Source organism: Hyperolius riggenbachi, chromosome 3, assembly GCF_040937935.1.
Source record: "Hyperolius riggenbachi isolate aHypRig1 chromosome 3, aHypRig1.pri, whole genome shotgun sequence".
Lineage (NCBI taxonomy): Eukaryota > Metazoa > Chordata > Amphibia > Anura > Hyperoliidae > Hyperolius > Hyperolius riggenbachi.
This window is the reverse complement of record NC_090648.1, coordinates 263,343,060-263,371,057: the sequence shown is the minus strand read 5'-3', so window position 1 is coordinate 263,371,057 and position 27,998 is coordinate 263,343,060. Positions and strand designations below refer to the sequence as shown.

Below are 27,998 nucleotides of genomic sequence, written 5' to 3'. Positions count from 1 at the left end.
CCAAGCACGGCTTCATGGGCCTGGGTGTATTAGTTCAAGGGTTACATTTGCTAATCTGTTGGGACATTATTTCATTAAGATTTTGTAATGCCTATTTAGTAACAATAGGGGTTCCTAAGACCTACTTTAAATTTTCTTTGGCTAAAACAGTAGTTGGTGCTCTGTCATGGTTTGGCACTTTGTCTTCTTAGCAGAACAGGTGATGCAGTCAGGAGCTTAGCAGTATGTCTGTAATTTTAAAATGTGATCTAAGCTTTATTTATGCTTTAGTAGAGCAATAACGGTATTCTTATACCAGATGCCATATTTTCCGCTGTAAAAATGGGGAGAAATAGTCCCTGCATCGTATTCAGCAAAGGCAGGGAATCCCCGACTTACAAACGCCCGCCAATGTGAACCGCCGACACGTAGGAGATTCCCTGCCTGTGTGCTTGGCTCCCTCATGTGCCTCTCCTCCCTCCCATGTCTCCTGGTCCCCGAGTGTAGCGTGAGAAGCAACAATTTACCTAATCCATGCGACCGCGATGACTGCAGACATCTGTCTCCTCTCCACTTCTTCTTCTAGTGTCCGGCTTGAACTGATCGCGTCATCAGTTCAAGCCACTCATTAGAGGGAGAAGTGGAGAGGAGACAGATGTCTGCATTCATGGCGGGCACATGGTTTAGGTAAATTGTCGCTTCTCACGCCATGGTGGCGTAGTGGTTAGCGCTCTCGCCTTGCAGTGCTGGGTCCCCGGTTAGAATCCCAGCCAGGTCAACAGGCCATCCCAAAAACCTAAAGATAAATTAATTGACTTCCCCCTAAATTGGCCCCCCGACTATGATACATACACTACACGATACATACATAGACATAGGACTATGGTGGGGATTAGATTGTGAGCCCCTCTGAGGGACAGTTAGGTGACAATATACACTCTACAGCGCTGCATAAGATGTCAGCGCAATATATAAATACTAAGTAATAATAGCGGGCGCATGGATTAGGTAAGCTGCTGCTACTCACGCTACACCCAAGTGCCAGGAGACACAAGGGGGAGGGTGGGAGGGATGCGGGGGGGGGGGGGGTGACAGAGAGAGAAGGGGTCACAGGAGGACCCTTGTTGAGACATGGGGGATATAGGAGGACACATTGGGGGCCACATGTGGACACGTGGGGGGATACAGGACACATTGGGGGCCACATAAGGGGATACAGGACACATTGAGGGCCACATAAGGACACATGGGGGGATACAGGACACATTGAGGGCCACATAAGGACACATGGGGGGATACAGGACACATTGGGGGCCACATAAGGACACGTGGGGGGGGGGTACAGGAGGACACGAGGAGACGTGGGGGACACCATTTGGGGGAGAATATGTATAAGACGCTCCTGGAACATGGATGCACCAGGTTTAGTATATATTTTTTCCCTGGTTTTTGCTCTCTAAACCCAGGTGCGTCTTATATTCCGGAGCTTCTTATACGGCAGCAAATACAGTAGGTGATAATTGGACTAATTTGGTGTATGGGGTAATATTTTACATGACATGTTTTATAATGCGTTTGGACCCCATTTGAGCCCTGGGGCTTAATGTTTTTGAAAAGACTGAATTTGCAATATTACGCCTTTCTCCTGAATATTTGTCTCTAAGAGTCCCCCTGCTAGATTATAATAGGACATGTTTATTCATTATTATTCATTTAGTAAGAGTACCTGTTTGGACTAGTGTGCAGATTTTCATAAAAACTGGCAAAGTTCCACCCTATTTTGAGGGGTTTAGAAATAAAATTATTTTGTTTGTCTGTAATTGCAAGTATTATTTGTACTCCCTGGAGTTTTCTTTTCCAGTAAATTTTTCACTCTCCAAAGAAATCTGCTTTGCAGAAAATGATTACTATCATTATTGTGATTCTTTGCTTTAAGGTTTAACATAATGTTATATTCTTTATGCCAACAGCCACAGCTTTCTGTCTGAATCTGAGGGTTCTTACAAGTATCGTCGTCATCTGTTGTCTGATTTTCTATTTTTAAGGATTTCTGCATAATAAAACCTTTAGTGGCCCGTGCACATCCCCTCATATGGTTTTTAAAGGTTCCCCATACTAAGCTGTCTTCTATAGCAGAACCCATATTACCGTATGTTACAAAAAAAAAAAAAAAGGCTAGAAAAACACTAGAATGTTCTCGCCAAAAACTCCTTCCATGCTGGATATTATTAGCACATGCATGCTTTCCTTGACTGTTCTTTTCATATTCAGAACTTTAAAATTCTCATGTGAACTAAAATAAAGACCCAATGGAAGTTGTTTAGAAGTCCTCTCTTTCCAGCACCCCACATTCATAATTCCTAAGGAATTGTTAGTTTTTTGACGACATAACCCAACTCACACATTCCACATTCAGATTCAGTAGAATGTTTAAACTTGGTTCTTCCTTAATATATAAACTACTGTGCATAGTTCCAGTAAAGGTACAGTATGTTCCTTTCCAGCTTTAAACTCAAGAATTAAACTATGGCATAAAGGACTAAATCCATCCCCATTAATCATAGCTACTTCAATTAAACTATCTGCAATATCAAACTAGCAACTGAAAAAGAAAAGATCAGATTCAGTTAACTATTGCAGTGCAACTAAACATGATTAAAGATGGAACGTTCTCTTTTCAGACAGTACTTCTCCCCATTTTCCCCTCTCCTTTTGCCAGTTTGAGAACTATGTGTTATTACATTTAGCTATTTAAAGGACCACTATCGCAAAAAAAAATGTAAAATGTTATATAGTGTTCGTGTAATAACATACAAATAAAAAGTGAATTTCTTCCAGAGTAAAATGATCCATAAATGTTCCTCCTATGTTGCTGTTACTTACAGTAGGTAGCAAGTGACAACAACATAGGGGAAAAGTAATATATTGCTCATTGTACTCTGAGAGAAATGTACATCTTATTTGAATGTGTTTACATGCATTTTAAATTTTATGATTTACGCGATAGTGGTCCTTTAAGTCTTGAAGTGAGGTGTCTAGAGGGTGCCTTCAGCAGGAGACATGTGGTGGGAATGTGGTAGATGACAATCCTGCAACTCCAACACATACCCCAGCCATTTCTCAATAAAGGATTCTTTATGCTGTCCACAAGCCTTTTTTTGGATACTTCTTTTTTGGTGACTTCTTTTTTGGTGTATCTGATTTTCAAGGCCATGTGGATTCTGTTTCTTAAAGCTCTTTCCGGCTCTCTCACCTTGCCTGGTATAGGCTACAGCTGGTCCTTCGGGCCAGTTATGCTTTATAGCTCTACCTGTGTGATGGTGCACTCCAATTTTGTAAAACTTGCCTGTGTACAGTAGGTCTATGTCTGTCTTCATCTCCATCTCGGTTATAATTTGAGCTTTAGAATCATTAGTAGTAGCCAGTGGCGTAGCTAAGGAGCTTTGGGCCCCAGTGCCAACCAAACACCCTATACATAACTGATATGGCGCACCAAAACCTGCAAAGGGCAATCACAGTACTAGAGGTGTAAGCAGAATAAAGAAGGGGAACAGCTTATTAATGATTACCACTATTCAAAGAATCAATTACCGTATCAGCACAGGACCAATAAAGAGCAAATACAGCCATTGAAGAAGGGCCCCTGTCCCAGGAATCTGCTCTACATCTGCAGAATGTAACTGATAAATCTCCCAACCACTGCTTTATGCAGCCTCTCTCTGTGCCTTGTATTCCCAGCTCTGCCATCTTGCTGGGGAGGGGGATACTGTGCTAGCTTTGCACATCTCGGGGTGTGCTCCATTGCTGGGTTGATCTTTGGGTGGAGCCTGGCTCATTGGCGTTTTACAGGGAGTGCAGAATTATTAGGCAAATGAGTATTTTGACCACTTCATCCTCTTTATGCATGTTGTCTTACTCCAAGCTGTATAGGCTCGAAAGCCTACTACCAATTAAGCATATTAGGTGATGTGCATCTCTGTAATGAGAAGGGGTGTGGTCTAATGACATCCTCACCCTATATCAGGTATGCATAATGATTAGGCAACTTCCTTTCCTTTGGCAAAATGGGTCAAAAGAAGGACTTGACAGGCTCAGTAAAGGTAAAAATAGTGAGATATCTTGCAGAGGGATGCAGCACTCATAACATTGCAAAGCTTCTGAAGCGTGATCATCAAACAATCAAGCGTTTCATTCAAAATAGTCAACAGGGTCGCAAGAAGCGTGTGGAAAAACCAAGGCGCAAATTACTGCCCATGAACTGAGAAAAGTCAAGCATGCAGCTGCCAAGATGCCACTTGCCACAAGTTTGGCCATATTTCAGAGCTGCAACATCACTGGAGTGCCCAAAAGCACAAGGTGTGCAATACTCAGAGACATGGCCAAGGTAAGAAAGGCTGAAAGACGACCACCACTGACACACAAGCTGAAACGACAAGACTGGGCCAAGAAACATCTCAAGACTGATTTTTCTAAGGTTTTATGGACTGATGAAATGAAAGTGAGTCTTGATGGGCCCATGGCTGGATTGGTAAAGGGCAGAGAGCTCCAGTCCGACTCAGACGCTAGCAAGGTGGAGGTGGAGTACTGGTTTGGGCTGGTATTATCAAAGATGAGCTTGTGGGGCCTTTTTTATGGTTGAGGATGGAGTCAAGCTCAACTCCCAGTCCTACTGCCAGTTTCTGGAAGATACCTTCTTCAAGCAGTGGTACAGGAAGAAGTCTGCATCCTTCAAGAAAAACATGATTTTCATGAAGGACAATGCTCCATCACATGCGTCCAAGTACTCCACAGCGTGGCTGGCAAGAAAGGGTATAAAAGAAGAAAAACTAATGACATGGCCTCCTTGTTCACCAGATCTGAACCCCATTGAGAACCTGTGGGCCATCATAAAATGTGAGATTTACAAGGAGGGAAAACAGTACACCTCTCTGAACAGTGTCTGGGAGGCTGTGGTTGCTGCTGCATGCAATGTTGATGGTGAACAGATCAAAACACTGACAGAATCCATGGATGGCAGGCTTTAAGTGTCCTTGCAAAGAAAGGTGGCTATATTGGTCACTGATTTGTTTTTGTTTTGTTTTAGAATGTCAGAAATGTATATTTGTGAATGTTGAGCTGTTATATACTGGTTTCACTGGTAAAAATAAATAATTTAAATGGGTATATATTTGTTTTTTGTGAAGTTGCCTAATAATTATGCACAGTAATAGTCACCTGCACACACAGATATCCCCCTAAAATAGCTAAAACTAAAAACAAACTAAAAACTACTTTCAAAAATATTCAGCTTTGATATTAATACGTTTTTTGGGTTCATTGAGAACATGGTTGTTGTTCAATAATACAATTATTCCTCAAAAATACAACTTGCCTAATAATTCTGCACTCCCTGTAGACATTGGCCTCAAATGCTAGCTGTGCCACAGCCCTGTTGATTGCGTGCCCAAACCCAAATGCTTTCTTGTGCATGTTAATAAATACACACCTGGATAAACTGCATTCCCAAAACACTTTTTTTTGTTCATGTTAATAAATAATACACACTAAGATAATATGGTTTACTAATCTATAGCCTTTTTTTTGTCTTTGCAGACCATTGCTGTTTCAGACTAGTGAGCACATTGCCAACAGCACATCTGTAGGGGATGTAATCCCATTCAGCGTCATCCTCCAATTCCTCTTCACAAGGGCTCCTCCAGAACTGAAATCACCATATCAGGTAATGCTGCAGTGTAACACTGCTGTGCTTTTGTAAAGCCTATGGAAAATAACTCGGGTGTCCCCTTTGATCTGTTTTGTTATGTTGAATGTGCAGGGATAGACTTACTGAATACTGTTTTTATGTTAATTGCATGAAGGACATTTCATGTTGTCCCAGGGCAGGATATGAGAGGAGACCAGTGTGTTGGTTAATAATTTTATTTTAGAACAATTATAAATCTTAACATATAAAATATATATAAAAATAGCCTACAGAAAAACAAGAAAAAGTGTTGTATGAGATATTTTTGACTTCTAGGATAATGCTTTGTACTACTTAAAAAAAAAAAAAAATTAAGCACAACAGATGAGAAATGAACAAAACGCCATCTTGTACTAGAACTTTTATGCTACAATATATGGTAATGGTAAACACACTGGCCTACATTGTTTCAAAATATAAACTGTATTTGCCGCCATATAAGATGCTCCGGAATATAAGATGCACCTAGGTTTAGAGGGCAAAAACCATGGGAAAAATATACTAAACCTTGTGCGTCCATAGTCCAGGAGCATCTTATTCATGTTCTCCCCCCAATTAAGCCCTTACTGTGTCCCCCTCTGTCCCCTACTGTCCCAAGTTTTGCCTCCTCTGTTCCCCCGTGTAGCCTGCTCTGCCCCACGTATGTGAGTATGAGAAGCGGCAGCATGTCTCACCTCATCAATGGCTCCAGCGTGGAACACAGACCTCTGGTCTCCTGCACAGCTCTCCCTAGTGATGGCTTCTGCTGATGACATGATCAGCAGAAGACATCACAAGGGGAGCCGTGCAGAAGACCAGAGGTCTGTGTTCCACGCTGGAGCCATTGATGAGGTGTACCGCACTGCCACTTATCCTACTTAAATACGGGGCAGAGCAGGCTACAGGGGGGAGTGGGAGAGACAGTACAGAGAGTGACCGGCAGTTGATTGTCTGTCAGGGACTCCCTGTCTGGAATATAAGGCACAGAGTTTTTCTCCCTATTTTTGGTGGAGAAAAAGTGCAGGGGCCAATAGCTGTTTGTAGCCACAGCCAGGCTATATTAGACATATAGTACATAAAAATGGTTAAATAAACCAAAGTCTGTTTTTCCTGTAGCATTCTACAGCGCTGATTGTTGTTACATATTCAGAAAATCTCTAAATCTCATCTTAAAGATTAATCTTTAATCATGTTTGGCAAATCTCATATAAATGTAACTTTATTGCACGGAGCTTTACATTGAAAGCTGCTTCACAAGTATTTAAGTTCTTATATTTACTACACTCTCTTTTATAATCATGGTGTTCTGTACTGTTTTCTCTAGAGAGCCGAATGGTCCGTAGCACGTTATTCACAGTGGCTGGATGATCACCCATCGGAAAAAGACAGACTGATACTGATCAGGTAAAACAAAACCGCCATTGCTTTTGCAGGTCTTACACCTGAGGCACTTGATAGTATGCGTGTAAAGTCCACTGTGGAGGATAGATTCCACGTCTAGACACCAGTGAAAATGGGGAACATGTTATAAGACTCTGGTACTGATATACAAGATTAAATACGTATAGATTTGGTGTGATTGACATCTGCGCTGGTGTTTGGCTAGAACTATTATCTCAGGTGCGTGACACTGTTTTCGGTGCGGACTTGCTTTTCCCCTGTCAATCAGCTGCCTGTGAACTAATCCCTTCAACAAAATCCCATGTCCCTAAACCTAACCTTAATCTCCCCCTACCCCTTATCCTCCAAATCAATGTTTATCCCTGAAACATACCTTTTATAAAACACAGAGAGGAGTGGCAGCGCATCTAAATCAAGCTGCACCTGACTGACACAACTGCGCTCGTTACAGCTGAGGCGGGTGCTATACACCTACACTAATGGAGGATGTGTGCTTCCAAAATACTTTTCATGCAAACTATTTCATACTAGACTCTTCCACCGTGATGAGGTCATCCTATCTGATAGGATCATCCTTCTGATCCTTCCACCGCGATGAGGTCATCTTATCCGATAGGATCATCCTTCTGATAGGATGACCTCATGGAGGTGTTGATGATGATTGTGTCTTTAAGAGGCCTAGCAGCTCTATGCAGCTATTGTCAGTCAGGTGCAGCTTGGTTTAGATGCGCTGCCATTCCTCTTTACTGTGTACTAAACTTTAAGTTCTGTCTTTTATAAAATACACCTTTTAATAAGCTTATCTCCAGCACCAAGTCCACCACTGTTTTGCTAGTATTAACAGCACCATGGCTTATCTGGGTGCTCTGTAACACCTTTACTTTGGAAATCTTACTATATAGTCCTATCCACCCATACGTTGCCCTGATGAATGCCTAAACCACCTGAAACAGGTTGGATTATTTAATTCTGTGAAATGAATAGGTGTGCCATAGATTAGCAGTTTTGGATTCATTCCTGGCTTTTCAGTTGCTTAGAAGGTTGCTGTGCGTGTTCACTCATTGGCCTGAAATGATGCATACTGGGAGTAACTTCCTGCTCATGTGAAGCTGAATACTTGCAAATACATGATTTAGAAAAGTAGAACTGTACTTGGGATTTATTAATCTTTAGCGAGGCTCTTTAAATTATTTTAGTGTTTCTGCTTCTTTATGACTTAACTGAGCATCCTATAAATCATGTGACGGTGGTTCTCAACCTTTTCCATGTTGTGACACGCTGCAACCAAGTGTTATCAGTTTTTGACTTGTCACAATGGTGTGTGTCAACATGTGTTTCAAATAACTCATGAAGATGTTTTTACTAAGACCCCTGTGCCTTTCCTCACCTGACAAGCAGCATATGTAGTCAGTGTGTGCCACATGGAGGAGGGGGATGAGAGCAACAGGAACGGGCTGAAGAAGGTAGCAATGTCAGGAGGCGGCTGGATATCAAGATAAATGCTGTGGCCACACACTAAATTGTTGTGCCTCATCGGTTTCAGCCCCTTACACACTCCTAGGAGTTCTGCGTCACCATGAGCTTTATGGGCAATCTGTAACGCTGGTGAGGAACCAATGACCTATGACAAAAATATAATTCTCTAAAAGGCCCCCTTTTGCACATAATGCAATACATCTTATCGCCCAAAACTGCTGCATCCTGTCGCAGAAGTATGGATTGTGTTGCGATGGGTCACGTTGCACTGTGTCGCACGCGGGAACCCTGGAAGTGTGGCATGCTTCCAATGGAAAGTATGTCTCACTGATTTGGTTTCATCGGAGCTAGAACACATTTTTTTGGTGTGATTGTCTAACAATCGTACCCCAACAGTGTAAAAGGGGCCACAAGTGGTCTTCCTTAAAAAAAACAAAAAAAAACAAACATAACTTTAGACATACCTCTTTTTACTTTACTTGTAATATAGGTGCAATTCTACTTAAATTATTTTTTTTTATTGGATTTAAAGAGAACCCGAGGTGTGTTTAAAGAATGTTATCTGCATACAGAGGCTGGATCTGCCTATACAGCCCAGCCTCTGTTGCTATCCCAAACCCCACTAAGGTCCCCCTGCACTCTGCAATCCCTCATAAATCACAGCCGTGCTGTGAGGCTGTGTTTACATCTGTAGTGTCAGTCTCAGCTGCTCCCCCGCCTCCTGCATAGCTCCGGTCCCTGCCCCCGTCCCTTCCCTCCAATCAGCAGGGAGGGAAGGGATGCAGGCGGGGACTGGAGTTCTGCAGGAGGCGGGGAGAGCAGCAGACTGACACTATAGAGATAAACACAGCCAGCTCTGACAAGCTGTTTGTCAGCAGTGTGGCTGTGATTTATGAGGGATTGCAGAGTGCAGGGGGACCTTAGGGGGGTTTGGGATAGCAACAGAGGCTGGGCTGTATAGGCAGATCCAGCCTCTGTATGCAGATAATATTCTTCAAACCCACCTCGGGTTCTCTTTAATGGCCCATTGCTAGTTTTCCTGAGTATGTCTGTTTCTGTGCTATATGTGCTGATCAGAGCAGGGACAGGGTCCTCCAGCACCCAAGGCTGAGACACCAAAGTGCGCCCCTCCATCCCTGCCACCCTAGCCGTCACACACTGATTGCTATTAGACTAAGAGGGCCACAGGGCCCACAACCTCCCCAACACCTTAATATCTAGTTATTTGGCTTGCAGTCACTGCTATGTATCCCCTTTTCTTATTTCTTTCTGCTTCATACACAATTAGGAATGACAGCTGAATGAATTGTGCGCCCCCTCCTACACTGCGCCCTGAGGCTGGAGCCTCGGCCCGGCCCTGGTGCTGATATTACTGAGGACTGTTGCTGTCCACAGTGTGTGAGTGGATTGTGACGGCCATATTAGTGATGTCATGAAGTATATGGCCCTTTAACAAGGCCTGCAAACAAGGGCCGAGTTCTGTGCTTACATTACATAGCCTTGTCTTTCCTTCCTAATATTGTCTGTATAACGGCAGTATTATAGATTGGCAAGACTCGCTCAGCCTCATGCTCAGGGGAACATTATTGTGTGTCCCAGCGATACTGTCTCGTTAATTATTCTAAATTAGATGAAATCCTGATTTGTAATAGCATTTCTGGGAGTCTGAAAATTATTTAGGACTTAATCATCTGCAATGAAAAAAAGTTGTTGAAAAGAAAGCTCTCACTATAGCAGCGCATTCACTCAGCCTTGCTTATGCCTGGAAGAGAAACATTCATTCCATCTCTGCTACATATTAAATGTCACAAGGCTGTGATTAAATATTAATGGATTATAGACATGTAAAAGCATTTCTGTGCCATGCAGGCCTGCTGATAAATGCCGTCTTTCCTCCAATTTAGTATTGCAGCAGACTCTCTTTTCTTCCTTCTGATTAATAGGAAAGTTTGCTCTAAGGTGGTGCCATCGCACAGTAATACTCTAGCCTCATACACAGATTAGGAAGTGACTGCCTAGATGTGGCTGCAGAGTTAATAATAAAATAGCAATGTTGAGGATCTTACCAGCTCTCTGGCTATGGAAGTGGAAGGTAAAGCTTTACTCAATGGGACTGAAGTAAACTGACCATATAATGAGAAGCTACATTCTCAAGAGGTCATCTGCAGTGACAACTGAACGTTCAGCATGCGCAGAAGGCCACGACTGATGCGACTGAGCCTGTTACCGGGACTGATCGCGGCTGAACAGCAGACCGCGGGAGGACGGTGAGGGACTCGCACGTGCTTATGGGGCTGGAGGAAGCCCCAGGTAAGTATCGGGTAGCTCAGACTGGATGCGACTGAGCAAGTTACCGGAGCCGATCGCGGCTGAACGGCAGACCACAGGACGGCGAGGGAAAGAACAAGGAAAATACTGAGAATCCCCCATGATGATTTGGACTAGTCCATAACCTTTAAAATTCCTTGTGCCTACTGTAAACCAGAGCTACACAGGATTTAAAAAAGTTTAACGTTACTGGTCCTTTAAAGAGAACCTGTACAAAAAAAAAAATGTTCCCCCTGGGGGTACTTACGTCAGCTGGGGGAAGCCTTAGGGTCCCAATGAGGCTTTCCCCACCCCTATAGCTACAGGCAATCCAGCGCTGGCTCCCCTTAAGTGTCCAGCGATCCTCCCTTGACAAGCGCTTATTTATTTACCTTTTCTGGCTCCAGCGGGGGTGCTGTTGCGGCTCTCCGCACGGAGATAGGCGAAAATAGCCGATCTCTGTCAGGTCTGCTCTACTGAGCAGGCGCAGGAGACTTGCGCCTGCGCAGTAGAGCGGCCCGACAGTAATCTGCTATTTCCGCCTATCTCCGAGCGGAGAGCCGATACTGCGCCTGCGCTGGGAAGGTAAATATTTACATCCCCGCTGTTCGGGGAGCTTTATCGTCGCCGCCATGGGACCAAGGAGGATGGGGGAAGTCTCATTTGGACACTGAGGCTTCCCCCAACTGAGGTGAGTACCCTGACAGTGGTGCCATTAGCCAGATTCACCAGTGGGTGTGACCATTACACTTTGAGCCACGCCCCACCGCTTGAATCTATTTCCTTATTGAGCAACTCTTAAAGGAAACCTAAACTGGCGCTAAAAAAAAAAGGTTCACTTACCTGGGGCTTCTACCAGCCCCCTGCAACCGCCCTGTGTCCACATGATTGAGGACGTGTGCAGCGGCCTTTGCCTGGCCAGTCGCCCAAAAATGAAAATGCCTTGCTGTGGGGGACTGGAGGATCGCTCCGTGAGGGCATGGGCACAGGGCGGCTGCAGAGGGCTGGTAGAACCTCTTTTAAACTCTTATTAAGCTTCTGTTTAGGTCCCCTGTATTTACACTGAAGAAGGGGTACACTTAGAGCCCAAAACGATTGTCTGTATTACAGATGTTATCCCTGTGTGCAATAAGCCTGCACAGTTGATACATTAGACTGTGTGACCTTATCTTCATTAACATTGTCTGGAGGGACACAGATACCAGTGGCAGTCCTAGGTCTTCACACCTCTGCTGCATGGGGAGCTTCCCAAACTTGGCTGTTTGTTCACAATCTTTCTAAAATAAGTCTGACATATTGATTGTGTTTTTGTATTCTGATATAAGTAGAAGTAGCTGAAAGTGAAGTTTGTATTTGGGATTAGATATTAGGCCTCAACAAGTGACTAGACAAACTGGCTTATGCCATTGCTGTAGCACAGTAGCTAGGCTATATACTGTATATTGAGTAGATTTTTATTTCACACAGGTAACCGTTTCCTGCCATCTTTTGGCAGTACGCACTGGGGTTGAAGGTCTGGTGGTCATAGGAAGTGGCCCTTCCTCCATATATAAACCCTGCCTACTGCCCATTATCTGGCTGAGAAGTGCTCAGAATTTGTTGTACCGATTGTTTAATGCTGTTAAAGCGGACCCAAACCAAACATTTTTTTTTTAATTAAAAATATTTAGTTGCACCACTCTGACACATACAAAGATAAATAAACACTCCTTCAAACCTATGAGCATTTTAGTGCATGCTTTTCACCCTTCTCTTTCCATAGCTAGGATTATACTGGGGGCAGCCATTAGCAATTCCTCCATTGCTGGACACCATCTACTCCACCAGTTTGCCGGAAAAATCCCGGCAATATGAAAGGAAGGGAGGGGTTCCTCCAATAAATGTAAAATATTTTATATTTGTCATCATGCAGCTGAAAAAAGGCTGCCATTTATTATTATAATTTAGAAAATAGATTTGATTTCTGAAATCTTGTATTTTTAATTTGGGTCCACTTTAAGCATTTGGTGGTGACTGTTCATATGCTACAAGCTGATGGCAGCAAGGAAGTCTGAAAGAGTCATAATTGGGAGCAACGCTGTCCATAGTCACTTGGTTATCTAGGTTGAAATATATACCCTACATATATATAGTTCTGACTTTTCTTTCCTTTGGATTGAGGCTCAAAAGGTTGAAGGGCAGAAACTCTCCCTGGCTGGATGAAGGTATTATCTTCCCACACCCAGCAATCACATCTCTGGATGTTCTTCAAAGCAAGGAGAGCATCCAAGCCCCTTATAATACAAGTACAGAATTTTCCATACTAGAATTGTATTCTATTTTATAGCCAGCATTCATCATTTGGAGTTCATTTATATTTGTGTAATTTATACTTTTCTCAATATTGTTTCATTCTGCAGCCTTCATAGTGTAATGTCACATTTCATGTTATTACAGTAGTTAGTCGGCTTGGTAATATAAAATAATGCATTTTTGAAAGAGCTTAAGACATGAGCAGATTGTATATGTAATGAGATCAGCCTAAGTCCTGCTTATTGCAGATTTCTCTTTTCACTTCTGCTATATCTTTATGCGGCTTTGAAGAAATATTTCCTGTGTAGAATCCCCTATCTGCCTTACTTGGGTTTCTTCCTTTTCCAATGAAATGTTAAACCCATATAAAGCTTGCTTCTTATTTTCCAGCAGTGGAGTAGTGTGCGTTTCCTTATCTTGTCATTGTTTCTATGGTCTGGTACACTGTAAGCTACTCCTCATGTCAGTGCAGGCTGTCATATAAGATGCCTCTTGTCTGATCCGCATGATATTCTGCGCTTACCTGATCACTCTGTGCGTGTCTGCATGAAGGTCTAACATCAGCTCTCAATTCGCCTTTCCAAGAATTCAGGTGATGTTACTGCTCAATAACAGCACTTAGGCCCAGGGCACACCAAAACGGCTAGCAGATCTGCAAAACGCTAGAGGTTTTTAACTAACAGGCGTGGTCGCGCCGGCAGCCCCAGGACCGCCTAACGCCAATTGGCGTTAGGTCCTGGAGCCGGCTACTGAAGGAGATCGCACACAGGGTACGCGCACATCTCCTTCTCGGGGGGCGGAGCTCCGCCCCGTCTTCAGTCTCCGAGCGGCAATCGCCGCTTGGGAGACTGTTAGACGGCGTAACCGCCGTTTATTTACATGTACAGCGCTGCGATCAGCAACAGCACTCTACTGGGGACAGCTGTGTCACATGGCTGTCCCCCTGGGGGACAAGAGAGCGATCGGCTCTCATAGGCAGAAGCCTAGGACAGCCGATCGCTGGGGGGTGGGAGGGTGTAAAAAAAAAAATAGTAAAAAAAAATAATAAAAAAATTGATTAAAAAAAAAGAAACACTGGAGGGGGCGATCAGACCCCACCAACAGACAGCTGTGTTGGTGGGGGGAAAGGGGGGGGTGGATCACTCCTTTGCTGTGTTGTGCAGCCCTGCAGCTTGGCGTTTAAACCTGCAGTGGCCAATTACAGAAAAAACAGCCTGGTCTTTTGGGGGGTTTAGCACTGTGGGCCTCAAGTGGTTAAAGCAGATTTTCAGAGCGATTCGAGGCATGTTTACAGAGGTTTTCTAAACATGCCTAGCATTTTCTGGAGCGTTTTTGTGTAGCAGATTTCATATATTGTTACATAAAGCTGTTACTGAACAGGCACTGTAACAAAAACGCCTGGCAAACCGCTCTGATCTAGCGTTTTTCAGAGCGGTTTGCGCTTTCCCTATACTTTACATTGAGGCAGAAACGCTTCTGCAAACTGCAAAAGTGCTGCAGGACCCACGTTTGCGGTTTGCTAAAAACCTCAAACTGCTGGTGTGCACCATTCCATTGAGATACATTAGCCAAGCGTTTTCACGGGCGGAAGCGGTTTGCGAAACGCTTCAAAAACCGCTCGGTGTGCACCAGGCCTGAGACTTTGAAAGATTTCCCCTTACAAAAAAAAAAAAAGCTTGGCTTTTTAAATATATTTATAGCAACAGCACTTTAAGTGGATCTTTCCGTTATTAGAAACTAAATGCAAGCTTACATGATGTTGTCTTGTACGAAATGTTTGGCTGATTTCATGTTTCTATGCCAATAGGAAAACTACAGTAAACAATGCAAGAATGTGAATCCTTACATACTGCAGTAAACTAGGATGCTCTTTGCTGACAAGTCTTGTTTAGGTCCCTTTTTAAAAATCCTATCTGGCTGCCATGGTAATTTTGGGCCTTAGAATTGTTTGAGTTACACCCCTGCAGACACTGGTTCAGAAGGTATTAATGACAGTGAGTCATGCTGATAAAAAAATGTGCACTGTTTAAAGTCATTTACACGTGAGTGAGGTTTTTTTTCTGCAGCTGAAATATAAATGTGCAGTGTGAGAGCAGTGAAGCCATGGACTTTGTTGTCTCATGACTGCTGACAGCTAGCTGGCTTGCAGAGATATGGTAAACCTTTACATAGAGTTTACCAGGCCTCTGAAAAACTGTCAAAGTGAACTCAGCCTAATGGCAACCTCTTGCTAAAAGGTTTCCTTCACTGGTTTGTCTTTTTGCATCTAAGGAATAACTCTTTCATAACTCAGCTGTGTAATGCAGGTTTTTATTTGTGTAGAGGAGGGAGGCAAAGTGGAGCCACCACTGCAGTTCAAATATTGTTTATTGGGACAAAGAAGTGATAAAAACATTTACAATCAGGTCAGATGCGATGCGGATGTGGTGGGCGCCAGGTCTAGATCCCTCTGCGACATCAGTTTTGCGCGTCTAGCGCTTGTTCACCGCAATGGGGAAGATCTTCCCCATTGCAGTGAACAAGCGGCGCAAAACGGATGTCCGCAGGGGGGGATCTAGACCTGGTGCCCACCACATCCGCATCGCATCATTCCTGAGCTGATTGTAAATGTTTTTATCACTTCTTTGTCCCAATAAACAATATTTGAACTGCAGTGGTGGCTCCACTTTGCCTCCCTCCTCTACACAAATAAAAACCTGCATTACACAGCTGAGTTATGAAAGAGTTATTCCTTAGATGCAAAAAGACAAACCAGTGAAGGAAACCTTTTAGCAAGAGGTTGCCATTAGGCTGAGTTCACTCCACTTTGCCTCCCTCCTCTACACAAGTTTGCTGTTTGCCATTCAGCCTGTGCACGCTCTTTAAAGAGACACTGAAGCGAATAAAAATATATGATATAATGAATTGGTTGTGTACTATGAATAATTATTAGAAGATTAGCAGCAAAGAAAATATTTTTATTTTCAGGTATATAGTGTTTTTCTAACATTGCATCATTCTATATGTGCAGATTACACAACACTCAGCATTCAAAATGATTCTTTCAGAGCAGTCTGTGAACTAATGACCTCTCCTCTGGCAGAGAAAAAGTAAATAGTTCAGGAACAGTTGAGATAAGTCAGAAAACAGCCCTCTCCACGACTTTCAAAGTCGTAGAGCTTATTCGCTTTTTTGCATAGAGATAACAACTGGAGTTTCTTATCTCTTCCTGTACTGGAAACAATTAGACTGATGTATCTGATCTTAATGTTTTATTTCTTATCTGTACTACACATACAAATCATAATATCATAATATCATAAAAAAAAATTTCGCTTCAGTGTCTCTTTAACCACTTGCCGATCGCGCACTCATAACGCGCGTCGGCAAAGTGGCAGCTGCAGGCTAATTAATCAGGAAACAGCCGCTCGCGCGAGCGGCTGCTTCCTGTCAATTCACGGCGGGGGGCTCCATGAGTAGCCTGCGGGCCGCCGATCGCGGCTCGCAGGCTAAATGTAAACACAAGCGGAAATAATCCGCTTTGTTTACATTTGTACAACGCTGCTAACAGTAGCAGCGTTGTACTAGATCAGCGATCCTCGGCCAATCAGCGGTCGGGGATCGCTGTCACATGACAGGCAGGAGCCTGTTAGAGGCTGCACAGGACAGATCCGTTCCTGTGCAGCCTCTGATCTCCGGGAAAGGGAGGGAGGGAGGAGAGGGAGAGGGGGAATCCTGCGGTGGAGGGGGCTTTGAGGTGCCCCCCCTCCCCTGCCAGCCAGCCACACGCAGGCAGGAGCGATCAGACCCCCCCCAGCACATCATCCCCCTAGTGGGGAAAAAAGGGGGGCGATCTGGTCGCTCTGCCTGGTGTTTGATCTGTGCTGGGGGCTGTAGAGCCCACCCAGCACAGATCAGCGATATCAGCGCTGGTCCTTAAAGGGATACTTAAGTCAAGGGGAAAAATGAGTTTAACTCACCTGGGGCTTTCCTCAGCCCCCTGCAGCCGATCGGTGCCCTCGCAGCCCCGCTCTGATGCTCCTGGACCCGCCGGCGGCGACTTCCGGTTTCGCCGTCACCGGCCGACAGGCATGGGAACGCGAGTGATTTTCCGCGTTCCCAGCCATAATATCGCCCCCTCTGCTGCTATTGTGGCCTCCTGAAAATAGTCTGATGAGAAAAACAATTGTATTTCTTAAAAATTACTTTTTTTTTTTTTTAGATATCCCACAGTTTTATTTCATATTTGAAGCTAGTATTTTTAACTTTTTACTGTTTCATTGTCTCAATGACACCTTCATAAAAGTATGTCAGAGCTCAAATCTATGAAATGATTAACCCTTTTTATCTCTTTCCTGTTCTCAGAAACCATTTACTGACAGGAAAGTGTTTTATGACTAATTACTTATCAGTGAGGGTTATGCTTTAGTCAAACCCAGTCCGACTCGGTCAGTTTCTGGTACTTAAAGCGGAATATAACCCTGCATTTCAACTTTGCTCTAAAACATTATTTACAGTATATTATATGCAACCAGCATTTTTTTTTTTTTACTAGACCAGCATTGGAAGGGTTACACAGGGCTTTAAAGTTCCTTTAGATTTCTGCAGACGCATCCGAAGCTGAAATAGATACATTTTGTTTACATAATGTATCTAAGTGTTGAATGTGACTCATCTCTCTCACTGAGAAGGAGCTTGGACGACAGCCAAAGAGTGTGTAACTGTTTATCAATAGATACATGTAACTAAATAGAATGTATCTATCTGAACTTCTGCATATCTCTCCAGGACCTTTAAACCTCTGTGTTTAACCCTTCCAATGCTGGTCTAGTAAAAAAAAAATGCTTTTTGCATATAATATGCTGTAAATAATATTTTAGAGCAAAGTTGAAATGCAGGGTTATATTCCGCTTTAAGGGCGCAGAGACTGCTGGCACGGAAGTGGTTAAGGTGCCAGAGCCACACGGTATGGAAGTAGTTACAGAGTCTTAAAGCAAGGTTGGGTTCACACAAAAGGCTGACAGTGTTACATTTGAGGGGGTCTGACCTTTCGCTCTGTCAGTCACAACCTTGCAGTATGTTAGTGTATTGAAATGAACAGCTTGGAATTGTAAACTGTATGTTTGACATCCATGTACTTCACTGTGGCAACAGCTGAAGATACATTTCCAACCGACTGCTCCAAAAATATAATTTCTTTCTAATGATGTTTGTCTGTTTGATGCAAATATGCCATACAGATGCCTTTCTGAAAGCAGGATGAAAGCATGTCATAATAACATGCATTGAAGCAGTTAGACAATCATAAAAGTCCAGGCTATAGAGCTCACTACTGGTCATTTCCATTCCACAATCCCCCTAACATGTGCAGCCCTGCCCACACATCTCTCTCACATCACAATTATTGCTGGACATAGTCCCATTCAACACCCATTATGCCCTGACCACAGACCTGGACTAGACATAAGATACCACCCATCCCATAACTTGAGTGGATATATATTCATTGCCCACATACCATAACTAACATCCATAGTGGTGTGTTCTCTCTCTCTCTCTCATATCTCCACAGTTTTTGAATGCCAACAGTTCTGTACAAATAAACATAACAGTCCATATGTCACACGCAACTGGGCCAGCCAGGTGGAGATAGAAGCCTTCTAAAGGCTCATACACACATCAGACTATAGTCTTTGGAAACTGAAAGATCACAGACCAATCTTACCACCCTTCATGTAGTATGAGAGCCATACTCTACACAGTCTTTTCTATGGGGCTGAACTCAACATCAGAAAAAAATCTTTGCAAGATGCTGCACACACAGATGCTGTACAGACACAAAAGATCAGTATCTGCAAAAGATCTGTTCCTACCAAAGATCCATTCCTGCAAATTGCAATGATAGTCTATGAGATCTGCAGATCATCATACACACGATTTAACTGACATTCATCTGCAGATCAGATCCACCAGGATGGATTTTCAGATCTGCGGATGATTGCTTGATCTGCAGATGAATGTCAGTTAAATCATGTGTGTATGATGATCTGCAGATCTCATAGACTATCATTGCAATTTGCAGAAATGGATTTTTGGCAGGAACAGATCTTTTGCAGATACTGATCTTTTGTGTCTGTACAGCATCTGTGTGTGCAGCATCTTGCAAAGATTTTTTTCTGATGTTGAGTTCAGCCCCATAGAAAAGACTGTGTAGAGTATGGCTCTCATACTACATGAAGGATGGTAAGATTGGTCTGTGATCTTTCAGTTTCCAAAGACTATAGTCTGATGTGATTAGTAATCACTTATCTGCATGGAACTAATGGCCAGATGGTGGCATTCACAATTGGCACATCATAATTTATATGGCAAGGAGGTAGCTTGTAGGTAGGCTGCATGGTAGACGTGCCATTCTCACACAGAGAAAAATTTCACAAACAATAATAAAAAAGTACTTCACAAACACTAAAAAACTATATGGCAATGTGCCATATAGATCAACAGCCGGGCCTGATGGACACTGGGCACCTGTCCTGAAAATTACAATTTGTGGTTTGGTGAGTGGAACACACACACTGATGCTGTGTGCACAAATGTTGATCATTTCCTAACACATACTCACCCTTTATCATCCATCTTCAGCACTCTGTGTACGATGTTTTATCCGTTAGCCAAATGTCCCTCAGTCAAAACTAATTGCATCACTTTGGAAAATTATTGGAGTTATTTCAATATTGTGAATCAAGCAATAGCTAAGCGTTGCTTGTTAATGCTAACACTCCCAACCCCCCCCCCCCCCCACACACACACTCACACTCTATCCTCTAACACTAACCCCTCCACCTGCACACCAAGCAATATGCCAGAGTGCCAAAACTCCAAAACTGATATGGTTACTCAATGCACTGCAACTGTTCCAAAAATTGCCTATATAATAACCAAATTTCAGCGCCAACTGTCATCCCCTCCACATCCAATGAAGAATTCAGCTTTATAATAGCGGAACCCTGATGCCGACTGACACCTCCCCCACATGATAACCAAACTCTGGCAACAATATTAAGTGCTCGGCCCACCATAGCCGCAATTGTGCATTGTACTCTATGGCATTGCCTAATTTTTCTAGCACAGCTGGGGCCCAAATTACCAGTCTCGATTGAAAGACCCCAGAATACAACTATATGCACCTGCCGTCGAGGTAGCACTCAGGTCGTCTCCTTACTCCTACAAAAATTGCACTTGTGTGCATTGTACGAGATGACATTTTACAATGGTAATGTGTGTGAATGTAATTTTCTTGAATATATTATTTCTTTCCTCAGGGGGGCACTAGAAGCCTATGTGCAATCGGTAAAAGCCAGAGAAGGAAAGGAGTTTGCACCAGTTTATCCAATCATGATTCAGCTTCTACAGAAGGCAATGGCATCACTACAATAGCTGTCAGAATGACAAACATTCCATGTGAAATCCACTGAGGAGCGACAATGTAAATAGAGCGTGTTTTGATTTACTTCTAGAAAGGGCTGCACAAATTCCAGACACCAACTAGGTGCAAGTTACTTTTTCTGATCCTGCACTGCTTGTGTTGTTGTATCATTCTGAAATTGAAATTCAGGTTTTATTCTAAGATTGGCTTTTATCACCTCACTAAATTAATACAGCTTTAATTATTGTGGTGGGACAATTTAATATTACACATTGGTAGAGTCATGCTACTTGCATTCAGATTTTGTGTAAACTGTATGCAACAACTGAACCAATTATAAACATCCTGTCAATTTTGAATGCAAGTAGAAATGCATCTCATTGACCAGCTCTGATTACTATCGGTGGCAATATTACAAGAAATAAAATGGCCCCAATTCATTAAGCTCATCTCCTGTATTTAATAAGGTTTCCAAACTGTTTCTATTGTTATCACCATGGTGATAAAGCATGTAGTATTCACTAAACAATTTAGCTCAGGTACACCTTAAGTTATCTCTTCTGTCTTTAACCACTTGCCGACCGCGCACTCATAACGCGCGCCAGCAAAGTGGCAGCTGCAGGACCAGCGACGCAGTTCTGCGTCGCCGGCTGCAGGCTAATTAATCAGGAAGCAGCCGCTCGCGCGAGGAACAGATCCGTTCCTGTGCAGCCTCTGATCTCCGGGGAAGGGAGGGAGGAGAGGGGGGGGGGGGGGGATGTCACCACGGAGGGGGGTTTTGAGGTGCCCTCCCCGCAAACCTCAGCCAGCAGGAGCGATCAGACCCCCCTACACATCATCCCCATAGGGGGGAAAAAAGGGGGGCGATCTTGTCGCTCTGCCTGCTACCTGATCTGTGCTGGGGGCTGCAGAGCCCACCCAGCACAGATCACAGAATACAGCACTGGTCCTTAAGGGGGGGTAAAGCGTGGGTCCTCAAGTGGTTAAAGAGAAACTCCAACCTTTTCAGCCTTCTGCACAGCCCAGCTATGGAGCCCAGCAATCGGACTCGCCTCCTTTTTTTTGTCCCTGAGGGGACATGCCGCCTGAGGTGTCCGATCACTGTAGCAGGTTTTTTTTTCTCCCCTAAGCCTTTGAGGCTCTCTCTCCCTCCCCTCCTTGAAGAGGATGGCGATCCGTCCTGTTCCGCCTCTCATAAGCATCAGCCTATGAGAGGACGGCGCTCCCCGGCCAATCAGAGGCCGGGGATCGCCAATCTCGTACAGCGCTGCTGGGGACCGCAGCGATGTACGGATGTAAACAAAGTGAATTTCTTTTCCCTTTCGTTTACAAACAGCCTGCTAGCCGCGATGCTGCAAGATGAAGTGGCAGGGAACGATCGCGCATGCGTGCGGCCGTTCCCTGGGAAACTGCAGCCCCAGGACTTGACGCCAATTGCCATTAGGCAGTCCTGGGGGTGCCGCTGTTCGGCGGTCCCCAGGTAGTTAAAGAGGAACTGTAACATTAAAATATCCCCTGGGGGGGTTACTCACCTCGGGTGGGGGAAGCCTCAGGATCCTAATAAGGCTTCCCACGCCGTCCTCTGTCCCTCGGGGGTCTCGCTGCAGCCCTCTGTACAGCGGCGATGTAAATATTTACCTTCCCGGCTCCTGCGCAGGCGCTCTGGTGGCTGTCGGCTCCGAAGTAGGCGGAAATACCCGATCGTCGTCGGGTCTACTCTACTGCGCAGGCGCAAGTCTCCGGCGCCTGCGCAGTAGAGCGGACCCGACGGAGATCGGGTATTTCCGTCTAGTTCCGAGCCGAAAGCAGCCACAGCGCCCCCGCTGGAGCCTGCAAAGGTAAATATTGAACTGACAGTCTGGTCTGTCGCCGGCTGTTCGGAGGGCTGCAGCGAGACCCCCGAGGGACAGAGGACGGCGTGGGAAGCCTCATTAGGATCCCGAGGCTTCCCCCACCCGAAGTGAGTAACCCCCAGGGGATGTTTTTGATGTTACAGAGTCTCTAACACTGAAAATACGAGTGGAAGTGTGGTGGTAAGTTTTCACTTGCCTTATAATCACCTGCATGAGCTTAGTGAATTGAGGTCTTTGCTTTGTCTCCCATCTCCAGGCTCATTCTCTTTCCTGTGTATATGATAAATAATAATGAGCAAGATTAGCTTGGACTCCATTTTTGTTGAAGCAGCCGTAAAGGTGGCTATACATCAGGTGACTCAGTGGCTGATCGAACATCCAATTCCCATTATTATAATCAGATGAAAATTGGTGCCGCCAATTGCATGCCTGATTGACAATGCAATGTCGAAGTAGAAATTGGTTGCATTTATCGGTCGGACATGTTGCAAGATGTCTGGTCATCGTGGTCGGTTGGGTGCGCAGCGGTAACGTTTAGCGATATCAGGATGAGCGACTAAACTCCCGGTGCTGCTCACCTAATGTATATGTGTGTATTTATACATTACCTGTCCTGTGTCCTCTTCCGAATTCATCCCTCTCCGTTATACTTCCCATACACGCTGTCTGCGCATAGCATGCTGGCGCATGTGACGTCACACGCACCATGCCCTAGCATGTATAGGGAAGAGCAGGAGATTTGAAGACAGACAGGCACTGCACATACATTATAGAACAGCGGCTAAACGGTGAATGCAGCAGGCTCGGATTGGGAAGGCTCCCGATTCCCAAGAGATTTCATGCAGAAATTGATTGGGAATCGGTCTGCAGTGTATGGACAGCCAACAGATCACTCTCTGATCAGATTTATTCAGAGAGAGATTTGTCTCTTGGTGAAACCTGCCCATCAATGCTAGAAGTATGGCTACCTTTACTCTCTTTGTATCCTCCTGACCTGCAAGGCCTGTCTCTAATCGCCTGGTCCTGATTGGGATTCACTGATCCAAGGAAGAAGTGTTTGGGGAAGGAAGATTTCATAAAGCTATTTGTTTTCTGCAAAAAAGAGATCATAATAAAATACAGCATGTAAACATGACAGTTTTGCTATATATTCCTTCACACCGCTTTGTTAAAAAGGAATGTTGTAAGGAAACACCTTGAGAGATTAGGCTGTGATGGCAGCTATTTTCCATGTGACTGTATAAAGTATAGCATACATGCACACAGTACATGGCTTATTTATAAGAGGGCTTCAGTAGTGTCCCAGCATTAGAACAGGAAATGGAGAATGATAACACATTTTATAATCAGGAGTGATAATGTGGCCATCCAATGACATCGACCTTCAAGATGTTGAAATCATAATGTACTGCAGCTCAGGCAGCAGAAAGCCATATTACTGAATAGCATCACTGATAACAGTATTCCCTTTCACTGCTGCTTTATAAATGGGAAAATGCAGTATAAAATAGCAATGTGTGCCCACTATGGCTTTAATGCTGCTTTATGGGCACTTTATCTCCAATGCTATTCTCCATACAGTCCACTAATGGGAAGCTGACAGCTGTGCTCTAGCTAGGAATGACAAAAGTGCAGGTTTGCCATAGAAGCCAGAAAGAAGGTTATTCCGCCATTTACACCAACGGTTTCAATTAAAATGTATTTTGGGTGGAAACCCCTGTGATCCTTAGAATGCTGTATGTTCTGACATTAGATACAATTCTTATTTTCAACATGCCTGAATCATGACATTTTGATTGAAATGTACTATATACTGGTTATAATAAAAAAATATTTCCTATTTATCAAAGTGTTGCTTTGTTCTTGGAAATAAATCGAATAGCCGCACTCGCCAGCATTTCAACAACATTTATTTGAAATATACAAGTATATAGTGTGCAAAAATTACTGGGGCAATATTATGTTGACTAGTCAAACAATACATTGTATTACAGCTGTGATTCTCAAGCTATGATTGCAGCACATACTGTATAATCACAGCCAGGACACACAACAACAACAATATACGCATCTGTTTATTCCAACAGCTGCAAGAAAAAGTAAAGTGCAAGTGTTGCACCAGAATTAAGTGCAAAGTCGCCCCCCCATCATAAATGACTTATTTTCTCATAGCAAAATAAAATCTATCTATAGATTCTGTAGCCAGCTAAACGACTAAACTGTGTGCCTGAACACCTTGGCATCACCAGGGGTCTGTGTGAAATGGCTGGCCCCTCTCTCCGTTAGGAAGCTAATGATCCACTTGCCAGAGTATAATATAGCGGAGTGGCAATGAATAGTCAGTTAGTGCTCATGCACCTTGCATTAAAATATCACGTCAGAAATGTATAAATTCTAACGTCATCGATAATTAAATCTGTGCAATACATATTAAAAAGCAGTTATAGGTTCTATAAGATCCCCTTTTTATCTTTAAACCTGGTTGTTTATAACAATATGCTGATACACACCTCATTGTAGCACCACAGGATAACATTTTTTTTTCAAGCCTATGTTACCTGATATATATATATATATTTTTTTGTTTTTCAAAATAAGGCAATTTGGTTTAAAATATTGATATTTTGCATACGTAATGCTATACTATAAAAAGAGAAAACCTTCAGACAGATCAGTTTTATGACACTTCAGTTAGCACGATCTTGTTTTTTATTCACAACATGGCGCTGCTAAACTGTCGTCTTCCATGCAGAACAGCAGCTCTTTCCAACGCAAACGTCCGCTACATTCATGTTTAATGCTGCTGTGATCCCTGCAAAACAAAGTCAGAAACAGGGGGGAAAGGTTATTGCTAAACATCTGATCAGTTATCTGGACATGCATTCCTTATCATTTAGAATTATTCTCATAGCATCTGCTAAAGAAGGCTAAAAAAAACAAACCATACAAACAAGTGTCGTTATACTATATCTCTCCATCTCTGCACCATCACCAAAAGTCCTCCCCGCCTACCCACAAACACAGCCAAACTCCTGGTGCATGATCTGGTCACCTCCTGTCTGGGATACAACAATCCTTCTGGACTTCCTAAGACCAAGCTCCAACCCCTGCAATCTGTTATGGCTCATTCACTTCTCCCCCCCCCCCCCCCCCACTCCTTTTCAACTGCCCCTTTTTGCAAGTGCCTTCACTGGCTGCCTGTCCCCCTCAGAATTGTATTTAAACTGCTCTTCCTAAATCGATCTACTATACCCCCTTCCCTTCATACATATCCAATCATGTCCAGAGATACTCCCCAACCCTCTCTCTCCACTCCTCCAACACTCTACAGAGGTCTAGCGTATAGCTAATTGCCCCCCTCTCCATCCTCCCTGGTGGCTCTGTAGTGGCCACCGGTAATAGGGCTTCAGTCACGCCTCTCTGCACATGTGGGATGGGCCCAACTGGCGTGACTGAAGCCCTATTGTTGGGGGTTATAACAGGAATGAAGCCACTAGGGAGGATGGCGAGGGTGGCAACAGAGTTCATGGGGTTGAAGGAAGCCACAGGCAAGTATAAATTCTTTACTCCATCTCAGGAACACTTTAACGGCCATCTTTATAGCACTAGCCCCCCTCCTGTGTACATACTCAGGCAGGGCCACCCTCCCGTGTACTTTTCTCCACCACCATACGACTCCTCCAGCCGGCAGCTTGATAGTTTACTAGTAAGGCTGCCTTTGAATTGGGATTTGAGCCATTGACCAGGGTTTGAATCCCAAATTAAGCCAGTACGTAAAAAAAAACCAAGAAGGCCCCCTAATGATCCTGGTCACCTGTGGAGCCTAAGTGGCTGCAGCCCTGAAGTGCTTTGATTCTGCCAGGAGAAAAGCACGATATAAAATGTACTGTGTCTTGTCTATCTGCTATATCTCTACATCGTTATCTGCGCACCATTGTTTAACTATATAATGTCCCTGTGTAACATTGCTCAATGTTGGAATGTCTCCCCTATCTATTGTACAGAGCACGGAGTAATATATAGTGTTGGTGTTCAGGACACCCCACATTTTCACATGACTGATGCTTCCTGCTTCTGGCTTTGGAAAGAGGCAGTATTGAGGTCATGCAAAGTGCAAGTAAGTGAACTGACCCTGTTTGCTTGCTTGTATTGAAGTATTGTGTTCTGAAGTATTCGGCAGTTCTGAATTCAATATGCTGAATTGAAAACACCAATGCTAGTAATAGGTCAGCACTTAAAGTGACAGTGAAGCAAAAAATAAATAAATATATATATATATATATATATATATATATATTTCATGTTTTATTTTCAGGTATATAGCTTTTTTTCATAGCATTGCATCATTCTATCTCATTTGCAATTTACAAACCACATTGTATTTTAACCACTTCCCGACCGCCCACTACACAGGGGCGGCGGGGAAGTGGAGCCCTGCAGGACGGCCTCACCCACAGAGGCGGCGGTCCATTTAAGGGCATGGGCGGAGCGATCGCGTCATCCGTGACGCGATCCTCCGCCGGCGCCTGTCACCGTTCGCTCGCCGCAACATCCCGCCGGCTATACGGAAGCGCCGGCGGGATGTTAACCCCGCGATCGCCGCATACAAAGTGTATAATACACTTTGTAATGTTTACAAAGTGTATTATACATGCTGCCTCCTGCCCTGGTGGTCCCAGTGTCCGAGGGACCACCAGGGCAGGCTGCAGCCACCCTAGTCTGCACCCAAGCACACTGATTTCTCCCCCCCCTGCCCCAGATCGCCCACAGCACCCATCAGACCCCCCCCCTGCCCACCCCCCAGACCCCTGTTTGCACCCAATCACCCCCCTAATCACCCATCAATCACTCCCTGTCACTATCTGTCAACGCTATTTTTTTTTTATCCCCCCCCCCTGCTCCCTGCCCCCTCCTGATCACCCCCCACCCCTCAGATTCTCCCCAGACCCCCCCCCCCAGACCACCCCCCCCCTGTTTACTGTATGCATCTATCCCCCTGATCACCTGTCAATCACCTGTCAATCACCTGTCAATCACCCGTCAATCACCCATCAATCACCCGTCAATCACCCCCTGTCACTGCCACCCATCAATCAGCCCCTAACCTGCCCCTTGCGGGCAATCTGATCACCCCCCCACACCAATAGATCGCCCACAGATCCGACATCAGATCACCTCCCAAATCCATTGTTTACATCTATTCTCTCCTCTAAACACCCACTAATTACCCATCAATCACCCATCAATCACCCCCTATCACCACTTGTCACTTTTACCTATCAGATCAGACCCTAATCTGCCCCTTGCGGGCACCCAATCACCCGCCCACACGCTCAGATTGCCCTCTGACCCCCCCTTATCAATTCACCAGTGCATTAATTACATCTGTTCTTCCCTGTAATAACCCACTGATCACCTGTCAATCACCTGCCAATCACCTATCACCCATCAATCACCCCCTGTCACCCCCTGTCACTGCCACCCATCAATCAGCCCCTAACCTGCCCCTTGCGGGCAATCTGATCACCCACCCACACCATTAGATCGCCCGCAAACCCGCCGT

At 44.3% G+C, this 27,998-nt stretch overlaps 2 protein-coding genes across 4 annotated transcripts in view; one reads left to right on the top strand and one right to left on the bottom strand.

The window, feature by feature from the left end:
• Positions 1–22,131, top strand: part of COG5 (component of oligomeric golgi complex 5) — a 497,428-nt gene extending 475,297 nt beyond the window's left edge. For both annotated transcript variants that reach the window (XM_068276282.1, XM_068276283.1), the window contains 3 exons: positions 5,572–5,698; positions 7,026–7,105; positions 20,479–22,131. In XM_068276282.1, coding sequence (XP_068132383.1) covers positions 5,572–5,698; positions 7,026–7,105; positions 20,479–20,593 — 322 coding nt within the window. In that variant the 3' untranslated portion in view covers positions 20,594–22,131. The remainder of the gene's footprint in view (positions 1–5,571; positions 5,699–7,025; positions 7,106–20,478) is intronic.
• A 2,197-nt stretch (positions 22,132–24,328) lies between these two features.
• HBP1 (HMG-box transcription factor 1) overlaps positions 24,329–27,998 on the bottom strand; it is a 98,197-nt gene continuing 94,527 nt past the window's right edge. For both annotated transcript variants that reach the window (XM_068276280.1, XM_068276281.1), the window contains one exon: positions 24,329–25,247. In XM_068276280.1, the coding sequence (XP_068132381.1) occupies positions 25,230–25,247 (18 nt within the window). In that variant the 3' untranslated portion in view covers positions 24,329–25,229. The remainder of the gene's footprint in view (positions 25,248–27,998) is intronic.